We start from the raw sequence: 16,892 nt of genomic DNA, 5'->3' as shown, positions 1-16,892 counted from the left end.
TTGATGTCCAATAAAAGACTACTGAATGAACAGACAGACAAATGAATATCATAACATGTTTACTTCACCACTGAAAAGAAATGCTTTCTCTCCTTTATTGGTAACCAGAACCCTAAGAAGTGTCCAGGTTCCCAGCCCACATTCCTTTTAACACCTTCTAAAAAGCCTAAAGACAGTCAGTACAGAAGATCTGCATGATGGAGTTTTGAGTTATCCAGATAACTTCTAGTTTGTTTGGCATTTGCTAAAACAGATAAACAGAAAACTCCACAATCACTTTGGCTCTACTTCTCATAGGCTTTTAAGAAATGCAAATTCATAGGCTTTATCTATCAATACAATAGAGAATATCTTCAAATAATATTTTCCAAAACATTTTAACTCTTTAGATTATCCATACACTTTTTCAGAGTGCGGATAGGTTTCAAAGTCTAAGAAAAGACCATGAAAAACATTACTCTGGATCATCACACATTTTCCCTGTAGTCACTTCTCCCTCTCTCGACTCATGACTTGCAACTATTTAGGAGCTTTTGTAAGCTTTCCCAGATTCACACCAGTTCCCCGATGGAGTCAGCCATACATCATCTAAAGGATGAAAAAGATGGTAAAATGGCTCATCCATTCAAAATCTAATACAAACAAACCCCTGATGAGCAACTCAGACAACAGCATCTCAACAGTTCACCTCAGCGGTGGTTGTCAACACTTAAGTCAATTCGAGAGATTTTTCAGCACCTTTAGAGCAAAAAGTCATCTTGGAAAGATTATAAACATACACAATCACTAAGTGTAGCCACTGTTGCTGAAATCAAGTCAAATAAAAGCAGCTGAGCCTAATCAACAGGAGAGAGAGAGAGAGAAAGGAGGGAAGGAAGAAAGGCCTAGAAGCCAAACCTTAATAAGAGTGAGGGAGATCAAGAAAAGACATGCTATAGACTCAAATGCTAAGTGCAGAACCTTCAGTACCAGAGGCTGTAGCATCATCTCAACGGCTTCCACGTCTATGGCAATTTCTTTTTTCTCTAACAAGCTTAAAACAGTCATTTATTCTGTTTTGACAGGTGGTCTTTTAATGGCCATGTTCTCAAGTCACTACTCAAGGCTCTTAGTGCTATATGTAGTCTCCTTTCTTTTACCTATCTTAAGTTTTTCAATGTTTTTATTTTAAATTCCATAGGAATGCCAACTGCTTAAGCTTTTCTCACCTCCTAAGAAAATTTCTTTCAGAGGAAGCAACCCAGGGTGCTGCTAATTGGCTTTGCATAACAGTAGGCAAATGTGGCCTTAAAGCAACTGTGACATTGTTTGCCAGCCAGCACAAATGCAGATTACCAAAATCAGTGTCTCTGAGAACCTCACAGATGTTTCTATTACTACAACTAACAAACGATGTGACTATTCACATAGGTATCTCTGATGCTAGTCCAAGCAACCTGATTCTTCACATTTAGATAGTCACTTTTAATTTCTTACAATCCTCAAGCTGGAGTTTCTAAGTGCTTCGTTAAAGAAGTTCAAAAATATTCATCATACAGTGACTGGACTGATAAATCCAAGTCCTGAACTTTGCCAACAAAAAGGAAAAAAATGGACTTCTGGTATGTCTTCAAAATCAGTTGCCTCAAGGCATTTCCTGTATCATGCTCAAATTAGTTTTAATCCAATAGTATATTATTTTGACTGACCTTGTGCATATTTCTTAAAAGAATAGTTAAGAGATGTTTTGCTAACTAGATCACTTTCATGATAAAAAAATATTTAAAAAGAAGAAATGCCTATTTTGGGTGTAACACTCAGATAACTTAGTTTTTTTAAAAAAATCAAGTTTGTGGTACCCATCTATGTATCTACATTGAGATGCAGAGCCAAGAGTTCCTGCTGATTTTACAATCCCTTTGGGTTATGTAATACATATTATTCTGCTGATAATAAGCCATATGAAGCAGCATTCTGCTGTATTGACATGGCCTGGCCAAGAACAACAAGGAAAAGAAATAGCATTCAAAAAACTGGCAAAATGTTTATGAACTCTAAATCCTCTGCACATGAATAAATACATCTGACAAAGTGCAGAGTCTCTCAAAAAAGCCCTTCTTGACCTTCCTAATTTGAGTTCAATTGCATGTTCAGTGTTGAGAAGCCAGTGTCTGTTCTGCCAATGTTTTAAGCTCAAGCTTTACTACATTTTGTTATTTGTAAAAGTGAAATCCCGGATAATAAGTTATAATTGCCCTATTAATCACTTGAAAAGGGAGTTTGGAAGGAAAATGGGATTTAAAATTGCAATAATTGGTATCCTGAAAGACATCCTTTTTTATTTTCTTACCTAGAGCCTACCACATACTACTATGAAAACGACATGTATGCACTTTTTTTCAATGGTGAGGTACAAGCACTATGCCTTATATATTAGTTTTTCTAAGGGAATGAAACTTCAAACTTCAGTGTAGTGATGCTATTAGTCATGATGACCTTTGAACTGGAAAAAAATACAGAAAACCAGGCCATGGATTATAAATTATATTGTCAATGAAAGAGAGAAGAACTTTTTGTTTCATATGTTGTTTCAAGTATTACATTTTCATTTCCTTTTTTCAAATGAATTATAATGTACAACACATATGTATTTTTCTTCCATTTTTCATTTAAAAAATCATTCTTTCTCTTAGCTTTGTTTCTCTGTGTATTGATAGACCTGACACACCAAAATTTACCTTTCAAAGTTCAATATACCAAATCCATCTGTTACCCTTAAAGTATTTTGTGAAAAATCTATATTTTTGCTTATATCCCTAAGATATCTCAATTAAAAAAGAAAGACATAGATTACCTAAATCTCTCTTGTTTAGTTCATAATGAACAAATTTTAGATTGTGCTTGTGTAATTGAAGACAGCCAATGAAAAGGAACAGGTAGCATTTAGGGTATTATAATAACTAAATCAAATTTACTATAAGACATCCAGATAATTGAAATTGATTAAATAGTCAATGTAGCCCAAAAAAATCATTTAGTTTATCACTTACTGGAATTTTTAGCATTTATACACACACGTGGGCATGTTTAAGATTGGCCAATGGTACTTTTAGCCCTTCCTCTATTTCAAGCCTGGTCTTTCTAAAAACACAGAGAAAAGGCATAGGTCTCAAACTTTAAATTAGGTGACATCCCTCTAATGTCAGTAATTGTTCTACGAAAACAGTGTCTTTGACCTCTAGGTATAGCTTATATAATAAAGTGATCAAAGACATCCTAGTCAAATGAGCATACAAGGGAAGGAAGGTACAAAACACATCCATTTTGCTTTTTCAGTAAATTCAGATAAATTAAGAAAAACATGTAACTCCATACAACTGACTTGCATCTGTTCTGAAATACAATCATCTTTTAAAGAAAGAGACCACAGGAAAAATTATTCCATCTTCACTGGAAATCCTCCCTTGGAAGAAGGGAGTGGGCCAAGTGCAGAGATTACAAGAGCACAGAGATAGAATGTCATTTGAATGAATGTGTTCAAATAGAGCCAGTGAAATCCATAATTTCTTTTCACATAGTTGGAAAAGTAGTTGGCTTTTGCAACTGGGTAACATTTCTTTCTGGGCAGGTCAATCATCCATGGAGCCACAATCCACACCATACTGTGATTTTCTGCACATCTGGTGTAAGCCTTTGCATGCAAATATTAAAACCATCTACTTCCTTAAAATGTTTCTATATTTAAAATGAAATAAGTAATTTGAGAATATAGGTGAATATGCAAAATACGTTATCTGGTAGGCAGAGAGAACAGCCCAACATTAACTGATAAGGTAGAAGTAGTATTCATTTTTTGCACTCCCTTATTTCAATGAAAAACAAAAAAACCAAAAAATAAAACCTCAACATTCTGTTTGATGTTATTTGTTCATAGGAATCTCAGAAATATTCTAATATTTAGAAAATCTTAGACACCATGACCTGTGTGTGATATGAATTAGCAGTCCACTAATAACAACATTAATCACCAGATAGTTACATCCTTTGAGTTACTGTGCTAATATTACACAACAGAGTAAAGACTTGAGCAGTGCTCAAGTGTTCTGTCTCATATTTTCCTTCAAATTAAAAATGTACATATTTACTTAAATAAATATAGCACAATAATCATATTGAAACATCATAGGTTTGTAAGATAATGACAATAAAACTTACGTGTTCAGTGTGCAGAAGAAAATATACTTTTTCCCCTTCATAAATACTGCAGGTGAAAACATGAGTTACTTTTTTGAGATACACGGGCCTCTCACTGTTGTGGCCTCTCCCGTTGCGGAGCACAGGCTCCTGACGCACAGGCTCAGCGGCCATGGCTCATGGGCCCAGCCGCTCCACGGCATGTGGGATCCTCCCAGACCGGGGCACGAACCCGTGTCCCCTGCATCGGCAGGCGGACTCTCAACCACTGCGCCACCAGGGAAGCCCATCATGAGTTACTTTTAAAGAACAGTATGAATTACAGATTTTTAAAATGATTTTGTATATGTTTATTTTATAAGCAAAGTAATATTTTGAGTTTGTGAAAAAAGGCAAAATATATAAAGTAGCTGTAACATTCTGTACATTCACTAGAAAAATAAATGAATTGATATGATGATATTAATGAATGCATATGAACTTTGAAATATTTGTTGAATTGCAATTAATTTGTCCAAAAGCTTTCCATGGTCTGGAAGTGAATCTAATGGTAATTTGATCTGAAGTCTTCTCCAGAGTAGTCAGAAAAATATGTTGCAATTTAGTTATGTGATGTGAAAGAAAAAAGAATGACCTTTGGCAATGTAAATTCAAGTTCAGGTCTTGGATCTATTGCATTCTGGCTGCATGACTTTGAATGGATTTCTCAAACCTCTTTGAGACTCGATATCACCATCTGTAAGATGGAAATAGTATGTATCTCTCAGCTGAAAGAATTTACAAATGGTGACCGAAAAAAAGAGTTTATAAATATTTTTAAGACTCCAGACCAAGATGGTGACACAGGAGGCTCTTGAATTTTCTTCCTCCCATGGATGCACTGAATGTATAGCTACAAACAGAGCAATTCCCTTGAAAGAAACTAGCTGAGTGACGACTACACACTGAGCAAATGAGAAAATACCCATATCAAAATGGGTGGGAAATTCTTAGATACACTTTTGCCATGAACACTCATTTCCCACCTTCTCCCTGAGGAGTGAAGGGTTTGGACTATACATCTAGCACCCCAACTTTTAAGGCTCCCACCAGAAGAAGGGGCTCCCAAAATACTTAGCTCTGAAAGCCAACAGGGCTTGGTTTCTTGAGTCCCATAGGACCATAGCGAACAAAAAAGCAGTTCTTAAGTATGTGAGCACTTACCATCAATACTATAGCTATCCTCCCAAGGATCAGTGCAGAGGGAGCAGGCAAAAATGCTCATCTCCCAGTCTTTCTCTGCAAGGGATTTGACTACATACTTTACAAGCTGCTGCCTGAGGGGTCTGGCTTCTAATTAGTTCACATCAAGATGCTGACTGTGATTCTCCCCAGAGCGTTCAATAGCTGGTGGGCACTTCTCCTGCCTTCTTCTTCTGGTTCCCTCCAACAATAAAACCAAGTCACCAAGTGTCTCCATGGAAGGAGCTTGTTCACATATCTAGCACCACAAGTTTTATGGTTGCGACCTGAAGGATGGGACCCCAAATCACCTAGCTCTGACAGCTAATAGAGTATGTGTTTATTAGTCCCATAGGACTGTAGCAAACAAAGAAGTAAGTTTTAAATGGGCACAGGAGTACCCCTCATGTCAACACACCTGAGTTCAGTGTAGAAGGAAAGGCAAAAATTTCCATCTCACAGTTTCTCTTTGGAAGGGGTTTGACTGCATACTTTCCAGTCAGCTTCTAATCAGCCTACTTCTAGGTGCTGACTGTGATTCTTGCCTTATGGACACTTATAGGTCTGGGCACACCCTCAACTACTGGGAGCCACTAACAATGAAGACTGTGGCTTGGACAATCACAAAAGTTTGAGAGGTAACCAGGAGCTTGGGCTGGGCTGATAGACAAAGTTCTTCTCCTAATGAGACCAGTCTATCAAGACTGGGAGAGGTGGGTGTTTTTATAATGTGCAGAAACCAACAAAGAAAGTCAAGGAAAGTGAAGAAACAGGGGAATATATTCCAAACAAAAGAAGATAAATCTCCAGAAACTAATCTTAGTGAAATGGAGATAAGTGATTTACCCCACAGAGTATTCAAAATAACAGTCCTAAATATGGTCACCAAGGTCAGGGAGCAATGCATGAACAAAGTGAGAATTTCAACAAAGAGAAAGAAAATATTAAAAAATACCAAGCAGAAATCACAGAACTGAAGAATACAATAAGTGAACTGAAAAATTCAATAAAGGAGTTTAACAGCAGACTAGATCAAGTAAAAGAAAAGATCAGGGAACTCAGACAAGGCAGTGAAACTCATCAAATCAAAGCAGCAAAAGAAAAAAGAATGAAAAACAATGACGATAGCTTAAAGGACTTAATGAACACCATTAAGCAGACCACCATATACATTTTAGGTTTCCCAGAAGGAGAAGAGAGAGAAAGGGCCAGAAAGTGTATTTGAAGAAATAGTGGCTAAAAACTATCCTAACCTGGGGAAAGAAACAGACATCCAGATCCAGGAATCCCAGAGAATACCAAATAAGATGGATCTAAAGAGACACACATCAAGGTATATTATAATTAAATTGTCAAACTTAAAGACAAAGAGAGAATCTCAAAAGCAGCAAGAGAAAAGCAACTTGTTACATATAAGGGAATCTCATTAAGATTATGAGTGGATTTTTCAACAAAAAACTTGCAGACCATAAGCGAATGGGATAATATATTCAAAGTGTAGTAAGAAAAAACTGCCAACCAAGAATACTTCACCCAGCAAAGCTGTCCTTAAGAATTCAAGGAGAAAGTTTTGAAGACAAACAAAAGCTAAAGGGTTCATCACCAGTAGATTTGCCTTACAAGATATGTTACAGAGAGTTCTTCAAGCTGAACTAAAGGATGCTAACTAGTAACATGAAAACATAAAAGTATATAAAACTCAGTGGTAAAGTATGTATATATTATAAATATACATATACACACACACATACATGTATATACATACATGTATATATATACATACATATATATATTTTTATACTTAAATTCAGAATACTCATATTGTAATGGTGGTGGGTAAATCACTTATAACTCTAGTGTAAAGGTTAAAAGACTGAAGTATTAAAAATAATCCATAACTACAATAATTTTTAATGATTACACAGTATAAAAAATGTATATTTTGACATCAAAAACATAAATTGTGGGAGGAAAGTATAAAAATGTAGAGCTTTTCTAAGCATTAAAAATTAAAATGTTATTGGCTTAAAATATTATACACTATTAAAACTATAAGAAGTTTTATGTAAGCCTAACGGTAACCACAAAGCAAAAACCTATAGTAGATATGCAAAAGATAAAGAGAAGGGAATCAAAACATACCACTACACAAAATCATCAATTCACAAATGCAAACGGAAGACAGCAAGAGAGGAAAAACAGAAGTACGAAACAGCCAGGAAACAACAAGATGGCAACAGTAAGCCCATATATATCAATAACTTCTTTAAATTTAATGGACTAAATTCTCCAGTCAAGATATATAGTTGCTGAATGATTAAAAAAACAAGGCTGAACTACATGCTGTCTACAAGAGAATCACTTCAGGTTTAAGGACACACAGGCTGAAAGTGAAGGGATGGAAAATACATGCCATGCCAATGGAAACAAAAAGCAGGGCAGGTATACTTATATCAGAAAAAATAAACTTTAACCCCCAAACTGTAATATAAGACAAAGAAGATCATTATAAAATGAAAAAGGGGTCAATTCACCAAGAGGATATAACACAACGGACAGCTTAGATAGAAAATCAATAACGAAACACTGGACTTAAACTGCATTAGATGGCATAGACCTAACAGACATATACAGATCATTCCATCCAACAGCGGCAGAATATACATTCTTCTTAAGCACACATGGAACATTCTCCTGGAGAGATAATACAGTAGGCCACAAAACCAGTCTTAGCAAATTTTAAAAGACTGAAATCATCCCAATTATTTTTTCTGACCACAATAGCATGAAACTAGAAATCAATGACAAGAAAACACTGGAAAATTCACAAATAGATAGTAATTTAACAACACGCTACTGAACGATCAATATGTCAAAGAAGAAATCAAAAGAAATAAAATAAATCTTGAGACAAATGAGAATGGAAGCACAAATTACCAAAACGTATGGCATGCAGCAAAAGCCATTCTAAGAGAGAAGTTTATAGTGATAAATGCTTACATTAAGAAAAAAGAAAGATCTCAACTAAACAACCTAACTTTACACCTCAAGAAACTAAAAAGTGAAGAATAAACTAAGGCCAAATTAGTAGAAAGAAGGAAACAACAAAGATCGGAGTGGAAATAAATAAAATAGAGATTAAAAAGACAATAGAAAAAAATCAATAAAACTAAGCTTGTTTTATGAAAAGATAAAATTGATAAACTTTTACCTAGACTAAGAAAAAATGAGAAAGGCCTCAATTAATAATGCATGAGGAGACATTACAATTCATAACAGAAATACAAGGGAACATAAGAAACTACTATGAAAAATTATATGCCAACAAATTAAATAACTTAGAAGAAATGGATAAACTTCTAGAAACAAAAAACGCATCAAGATTGAATAACGAAGAAACAGAAAATCTGAACAAACAAATTACTAGTAAGGAGATTGAATTAGTAATCAAAAACCTCCCAACCAAGAAAAGTCCAGAATCAGATGGCTTCACTGGTGAATTCCATCAAATATTAAAGAAGAAGTAATACCAATCCTTCTCAAACTCATCCAAAAAATTGAAGAGGAGGTAAGATGTCCAAACTCATTTTTGGAGGTCAGCATTTCCTTGATACCAAAGCCAGTAAAGAACACTACAAGGAGAGAAATTACAGGCCAATATCCCTGATGAACAGAGATCAACTATCCTCAACAAAATACTAGCAAAGTGAATTCAACAGTACATTAAAAGGATCATATGCCATGATTAAGTGGGGTTTATTCCTGGGATGCAAGCGTAGTTCATCATCTGTAAATAAATAAATGCAATAAGCTACATCAACAAAATGAAGGATAAAGACTATATAATAATCTTAATAGATGCAGACAAAGCATTTGACAAAATTCAACATCCTTTCATGAAAAAAACTCTCAATAAATTTGGTATAGAAGGAAGGTACCTCAACATAATAAGTCCCGTATATGAGAAACTCACAGCTAACATGATACTCAATATTGAAAAGCTGAAAACTTTTCCTCTAAGATTAGAAACAAGATAAGGATACCCACTCCTGTCACAGCAATGGTAATCATCAATAAAATGAAAAGGCAACCCATGGAATGGGAAAAAGTATTTACCACATATCCAATAAGCAGTTAGTATCCAAAATATACAAGGAATTCATACAACTCAATAGCAAAACAAACAAACAAACAAACTAAACCAAATACCACAATTCAAAATGGGCAAAGGATCTGAATATGTGTTTTTCCAAAGAAGACATACAAATGGCAACATGTACACGAAAAGGTATTCAACATCATTAATGATCAGGAAAATGCAAATCAAACCATAATGAGATACTTCCTCACATATTGTTAGGACGTGTATTACCAAAAAGGGAAGAGATAAATGCTGGTAAGGATGTTGGGAAAAGGGAACCCTTGTGCATTCTTGGTAGTATAGTCACTATGGAAAACAGCAGGAGGTCCCTCAAGAAATTAAAAAGAGAACTACCATATGACCCAGGAATCTCACTTCTGGGCAAATATCCGAAGGAAATGAAATCACTATTTCATTATCTCAAAGAGATATCTGAACTGCCAGATTTATTGCAGCACTATTCACAATAGTCAAGGTTTGGAAACAATGTAGGTGTCCATCCACAGATGAATGGATAAAGAAAATGTAATACACACACATACACATACACAGATACAATGGAATATTTCACAATCTTAAAAAAAAGAATGAAATTCTGTCTTTTGTGACAACATGGATGAACATGGACGGTATTATGCCAAGTGAAATAAGCCAGATAGAGAAAATGAAAAACTACATGGTATCACTTATGTAGAACCAAAAACAAACAAACAAAATAGTTGAATTCATAGAAACAGAGGGTAGAATGGTGGTTGCCAGGAGCTGGGTGGTGGGGGGAATAAGGAGAGGTTGGTAAATGTTTTTAAACTTTCACTTATAAGATGAATAAGGCTTGAGGATGTAATGTATAACATGGTGAATATAACTGATAATACTGTCTTGTATAATTAAATTTTCTAAGAGAGTAGAACTTAAGTATTTTCATCAAAAAAAAAGTAACTGTGAGGTGATGAATGTGTTAAATGAACTCAATGGAGGGAATCATTTTACAATGTATACGCACATCAAATCATAACTGTATATGTTAGATATATGTACTATAACTTTATTTGCCAATTATACCTTAATAAAGCTGAAAAAATATTTTTCAAAAGCTTTTTTCCCCCCTGAACTGACATAATCCTACAGAAAATATTAAGAGAACTTTTCTTTGAGTTATTTCTTTTTCAATGTTTCACTGCTCATTAGCCGGATCGATATACAAACCATTTCCTCCCAAGGGTTATCTTTACTTATTTATTGACGTCTGCCAATAACCTGATCAAGGGGAGTACTATATGGTTCCATAACTGGGCAAAAGTTATAGCATATACCATGAGAACATGTAAACTTTTCTTATCCAAGGCTTTCCTTCTTCCTTAAAATTGTAAGGGCTCCATTGTGTTTTCTGAGTTCACGTGATTTTAAAAAAGACAAAAAATATGCATGCATACATTCCTGGTCCTTTACACCTACTCTTTTGTACTTTTAGTTTTTTACCTCATTTCCTAGAAGGGCATTTACACAGGCTTCTGATGCATCGCAGATGGCTGTGAGATCATGTCCTCCTTCTAGAGCCAACACCACATGTCCATCAGCCAGTGTCATCAACTGCTTCGTCAAATGACCAAAGCCTAACATAATGCAAACAGAACATTTCAAAGTATAAATTAAAAGTTAACTGACCACTAGAATCTAATATTGATTGAGCATTTATTCTGCATATGTCCTTTCTCAGCACTTCCCATGTGCTCACTTGTTTAATACTCACAATAACTTGATAAATTAGGTCCTATTAGTATCTCTATTTAACAAATGAGGGCACCAAAACCCAAGATCCCACAGCTAAGAAGTATCACAACTAAGATTTACAACAGTCGTTTTGGTTCTTCACCAGTGCACATTACTGCCTTTCACAACACATTCTATGTGTACCTGGATGAAAAACTTGAATAGTGTTTCGCTGTTAATAAGGTAAAGAATTCCGTTTCCTTAATATTTCTTTCCTGTTTCCATCATCTGCCTTCATTATAAAAGGAAGTTTTCTATATATCACCTCAAAGTACTTAACTATCACATTAGATTTTACAGACATTCTTTTACTATGAAATAGTTGATAAATGCAAAAAATAATATCTATTTATGTTATAAAGTGTAATATGAAAAACACCTGGTCACTCACCTTCCAATTTAAGGAAAATACTTTTGAAGCCCCCTGTATGCTTCTCTCTAACAACATAATTCCTCCTCACTATGGGAAATCAGGATCCTGAGTTTATGTTTATAACTCCTTTGTTTCCATTGTTAATTTGCTTATTTTGGAACTTTATAAAAATGGTTTTATACTTTTGCACCTTGCTCTTTTCACACATTTTGTTAGCTCATCTCTGTTGATACATGTAGCTACAGTCCTATGCTGTCTAGTAGGCCATTTAACAAGTATAGAAGAATTTATTTACCCATTCTCCTGCTGACAAATATTTAGGTTTTGTGTTATTACAAAAAAATGCCCCTATGGGACTTCCCTCGAGGTCCAGTGGATAGGACTCTGCGCTTTCACTGCCGTGGGCCCGGGGTTCCATACCTGGTCAGGGGAACTAAGATCCCACAAGCCATGTATTGCGGCCAAAAAAAAATGCCCCATGAACATTCTTATACCAGTCTTCTGGTGTACATGTGCAAGAGCAGAGTGAAATTGTCATGACTTAAAACCTGCTAAATAATACCAGATCATTTCCAAAGGACTATTATCAATCCCCACTCTGAGAAGCAGTATATATTAGAATCCCAGTTTAGTCACATCCTTGCCACCATTTGGTATGATTTGCCAACTGGGTGGATGAATGATAATAGCATCTTACCGTGGTTTCCTTCAGTATAAGGAGGAACCTTTCTATTTCTACTCCAAATTAGAGTTTTTATTATAAACAGATGTTGAATTTAATTATTTTACTATACCAAATAGGATGGTTTTTCTCCTATAATTTCATAGTGTTGTGAGTTACATTAATATTTCAAATATTTAGCCATCATTGAATTTATGAAATAAAATAAGTTTGGTTGTGATATATTATCTTTTTTATACAAAGCTGGATTTGACTAATGCTTTGTTTAGAATTTTTTTTCACCTATGTTTATGAAAGGGGTTAATCTATAAATTTCCATTCTTTTATTGACCATGTTGAATTTTATTATGGTCAGACCCTCTTTTTCTATTATTTGACCCTAGAATGTTGGGTAGAAATCTTCTGTAAGACCATTTGACTCTTGTGTTTTCTTTGAGGAAGATTTTTATCTATTGAGAATTTCTTTAGGGATTAGAGGACTATTTGTGTTTTCAATATCTTCGTAAGTTATATTTTTCTAGAAATTTCTATCTTTTGTGTTCAAATTTATTCAGTAAAGTTATTTATTACCTTTATTATCATATGTTGGCACTCCAATTAGATGTAGTCATTGTTACTGTATCCTCAACATCTCTGAAGTTTTCTTTCATATTTTCTTTCTGTCCTGCATTATGTGTACTTTTATTTCAGATCTATCTTCCAGACTTTCTCTCTCCAGATGTATCTTATCTGCTATTTATACTTCTACAGATATTTTAATTTCAGTGATTACATTGTTCAATTCTAGATGTTCTATTTGGTTATATTTCATAACTTCCTAGTCATTTTTATATTTTCTTACTTTTGGTTCATGTTTTTATTTCTTTCTTTTATTTCTTTAGGCATAATTATTTTATTTTCTGTATCTGCTATTTGAAGTCTTTATGGCTTAGTTTTACTATTTTTTGTTTCTGATGATTCAGCCTCATGATGTCTTAATTCTCCTTTGTTTTTTGAATTTTTTTGCACTCATATTAATCAGAACTTTATATGTGAGAAAGCTTGGAAGCCTGAGTTGAATGTGATATATTTATCTTTGAAACCTGAGTTGAATGTGATTTTGTTTGCTTCTGCTGGATGGCTGAAACATTACCAACCAAGATCAATTTAAAATTTTTAGACTCAAGGGCTGTTTTTTTTTTTAATGCACAGATAATGTAAATATGGACCCCCAAACGATTACAAATTGACATAGAAAAAAATATAGTTTTTTTTCCCCTTTCCATTCCCTTTGAAATTCCTTCTACTGATAGCCATAGCTAAGATCAATTTGTTGTTTTATTCAGCAGTATTTCCTTTTCTCCTATTTATCCTTTTCTTTAGAGTTGGCCCTTTGACATTCCCTTTTTTATTCTGGTCTCCAATCAAAACCCTTCCCTTCATAGACCCAAAGCTTCGACTCCCCTTTCTAGTATGCAGTAGTCTATTAATGTTCAAGCTTTCGCCAACTGAACACTTTGGGATAGCCCAGGGTGGCCACCAGCTATAGTATTTGCTCACTTTTCTTCATCTTTTTGGAAGTCATCCATAAACTTAAAAGAGTAGTCTTGATATTTTCATGTAGGAGTATTTCAGTATATGCAGTCACTCATATTGCCAAATGTAAATGTCTCTCAGTTAATATTTAAAAAATTTTAACATTTCATCAACCTGCTCAATTTCAGGCACTACTGAAAAAAAAAAAGGATAAATGAAAATATATAAAACCATGTGTTTGGGCTTCTCTGGTGGTGCAGTGGTTGAGAATCTGCCTGCCAATGCAGGGGACACGGGTTCGAGCCCTGGTCTGGGAAGATCCCACATGCCGTGGAGCAACTAGGCCTGTGAGCCACAACTACTGAGCCTGCACGTCTGGAGCTTGTCCTCCGCAACAAGAGAGGCTGCGACAGTGAGAGGCCCACGCACCGCGATGAAGAGTGGCCCCCGCTCGCCGCAGCTAGAGAAAGCCCTCGCACAGAAACGAAGACCCAACACAGACAAAAATAAATAAATAAATAAATAAATAATTTTTTAAAAAACAACCATGTGTTCAATATGGCATTTCATTTTTTTAATAGGCTTTAAGAACATGCAGGACATAAACATTTAATTTTTAAAACAATTATATTTTTAAAGCAGTTAACAGATGTGTTGCTACAGCATAACACATCTGGACTGGGCTCCCAGATCCTCACATGCTCAGCGGCCCACAAGTTCCTGAATCGACTTGTTGAAAACAAGTGGCCAAGATTGTGGAGTAGGAAGACCCTGAGCTCACCTTCTCCCATGGGCACACAGAAATTACAACTATTTACAGAGCACCTATTGAGGAGAAAGACTAAAAGGATATCAGAAAAGATGTACAACTAAAGATATAAAGAAGGAACCACAATGAGATGGGTAGGAAGGGCAAAGATGTAGTATAGTCAAGACCCATATTCCTAGGTGGGCACCCACAGACAGGAGGCTACTTACAATTACAGAGGTTCTCCCCAAGGAGCAAGGGGTCCAAGCCCCACATCGAGCTCTCCAGCCTGGGGGTCCTGCACTGGGAAGCCAAGATCCCAGAAAGTTTGGCTCTGAAGGGCAGTGGGGATTACTTTGGGGAGAGTCAGAGGGCTGTGGGAAATAGACTCCACTCTTTTTTATTAATTAATGTATTTATTTATTTATTTTAGGCTGCATTGGGTCTTCGTTGCTGCGCGTGGGCTTTCTCTAGTTGTGGCGAGTGGGGGCCACTCTTTGTTGCGGTGCATGGGCTTCTCATTGTGGTGGCTTCTCTTGTTGTGGAGCACGGGCTCTAGGCACACAGGCTTCAGTAGTTGTGGCTCGCGTGCTCAGTAGTTGTGGCTCACGGGCTTAGTTGTTCCTCGGCATGTGGGATCTTCCCAGACCAGGGCTCGAACCCATGTCCCCTGCATTGGCAGGCAGATTCTTATCCACTGCACCACCAGGGAAGTCCCTAGACTCCACTCTTAAAGGCACACACAAAATCTTACACTCTCCAGGACCCAGGGCAGAAACAGTAATTTGAAAGGAGCCTGAGTCAGACACACCTGCTGATCCTGGAGTAATAAAAGGGAGAAACCTACAAACAAGAATACTTTACCCAGCAAGGCTTTCATTCAGATTTGATGCAGAGATCAAAAGTTTTACAGACAAGGAGAAGCTAAAAGAGTTCAGCACCACCAAACTAGCTTTACAAGAAATGTTAAAAGGACTTCTCTATGTGAAAAAGAAAGGGCCATAACTAGAAATATGAAAATTATGAAAAGTTTTATTGGTAAAGGCAAATATATAGAAAAGGTAGTAAATTAGCCACGTATAAAGCTAGTAGGAAAGTTTAAAGACCAAAGAAGTAAAATCATCTATATCCACAATAAGTACTTAAGGGATGCACAAAACAAAAAGATGTAAAATATTATGTCAAAAACAGTAAACATGGGAAGGGGAGTTAAAATTCAGGGTTGTTAAAATGTGTTTGAACTTAAGAGATCAGCAACTTAAAATAATCATATTTATATTTAGATTGCTATATATAAACCTCATGGTAACCACAAACCAAAAATCTACAATAGATACGCACACAAAAAAGAAAAAGGAATTCAAACATAATTCTAAAGATAGTCTTTTGGCTTTAAAAGACACATGAGACCCAATGCACTCAACAGACATATAGAGAAAAAGATATCAGGCTTGTGGTTATCAGAGGTGGGGTTTAGGGGGAGGGGGAATTGCATGAAGGCAGTCAAAAGGTACACACTTCCAGTTATAAGATAAATAAGTACTACGGATGTAATGTACAGCATGATAAATCTAATTAACATTGCTGTGTGTCATATATGAAAATTGCTAAGAGAGTAAATCCTAAAAGTTCTCATTGCAAGGAAAATATTTTTTTCTATCTCTTTAATTTTATATCTACATATATGGGATGATACATGTTCACTAAACTTACTGTGATTATCATTTCATGATTTATATAAGTCAATTTATTATGCTATACACTTAAACTTATACAATGCTTGTATATCAATTATATGTCAAAAAAACTGGAAGGGAAAAAACCAAAACATTAACAAAATTAATAGACTGTTTAAGAGCAGTTTTGGGGTTATCGAAAATTTAAGCAGAAAGCACGGAGAGTTCCAATATACTACCCAACCCCCTTGCTGTGGTTTCCCCTATTAATAATATCTTGCATTAGTGTGGTACATTTGTTACAGCTGATGAACCAGTATTGATACATTATTGTTAACAAAAGTCTATGACCAGGATTTACTCTTTGTGTTGTATAGTTCTATGGGCTTTGCCAAACACATAAAGTCATGTATCCACCATTATAGCATCATACAGATTAGTTTCAAGGTCCTAAAATTCCCTGTGCTCCACCTATTCATCCCTCCTCTCTGCCCCCCAATCCCTGCAAACAAATGATCTTTTTTGTCTCCATAGTGTTACTCATTTTTTCAGTGTTTACATTAATTCAAATTTTTAGCTTCTTGTATTAACCA

General features: G+C 35.4%; 1 protein-coding gene across 1 annotated transcript in view; it reads right to left on the bottom strand.

The window, feature by feature from the left end:
- Positions 1-16,892, bottom strand: part of HDAC9 (histone deacetylase 9) — an 812,002-nt gene that overhangs the window by 66,040 nt on the left and 729,070 nt on the right. The window contains exon 24 of the mRNA XM_060304692.2: positions 11,015-11,148. Within this exon, the coding sequence (XP_060160675.1) occupies positions 11,015-11,148 (134 nt within the window). The remainder of the gene's footprint in view (positions 1-11,014; positions 11,149-16,892) is intronic.

The sequence above is a fragment of the Globicephala melas genome, chromosome 9 (assembly GCF_963455315.2).
Source record: "Globicephala melas chromosome 9, mGloMel1.2, whole genome shotgun sequence".
NCBI lineage: Eukaryota > Metazoa > Chordata > Mammalia > Artiodactyla > Delphinidae > Globicephala > Globicephala melas.
Note: the sequence above shows the minus strand (reverse complement) of the source record. Positions and strands in the feature narration are given on the sequence as shown.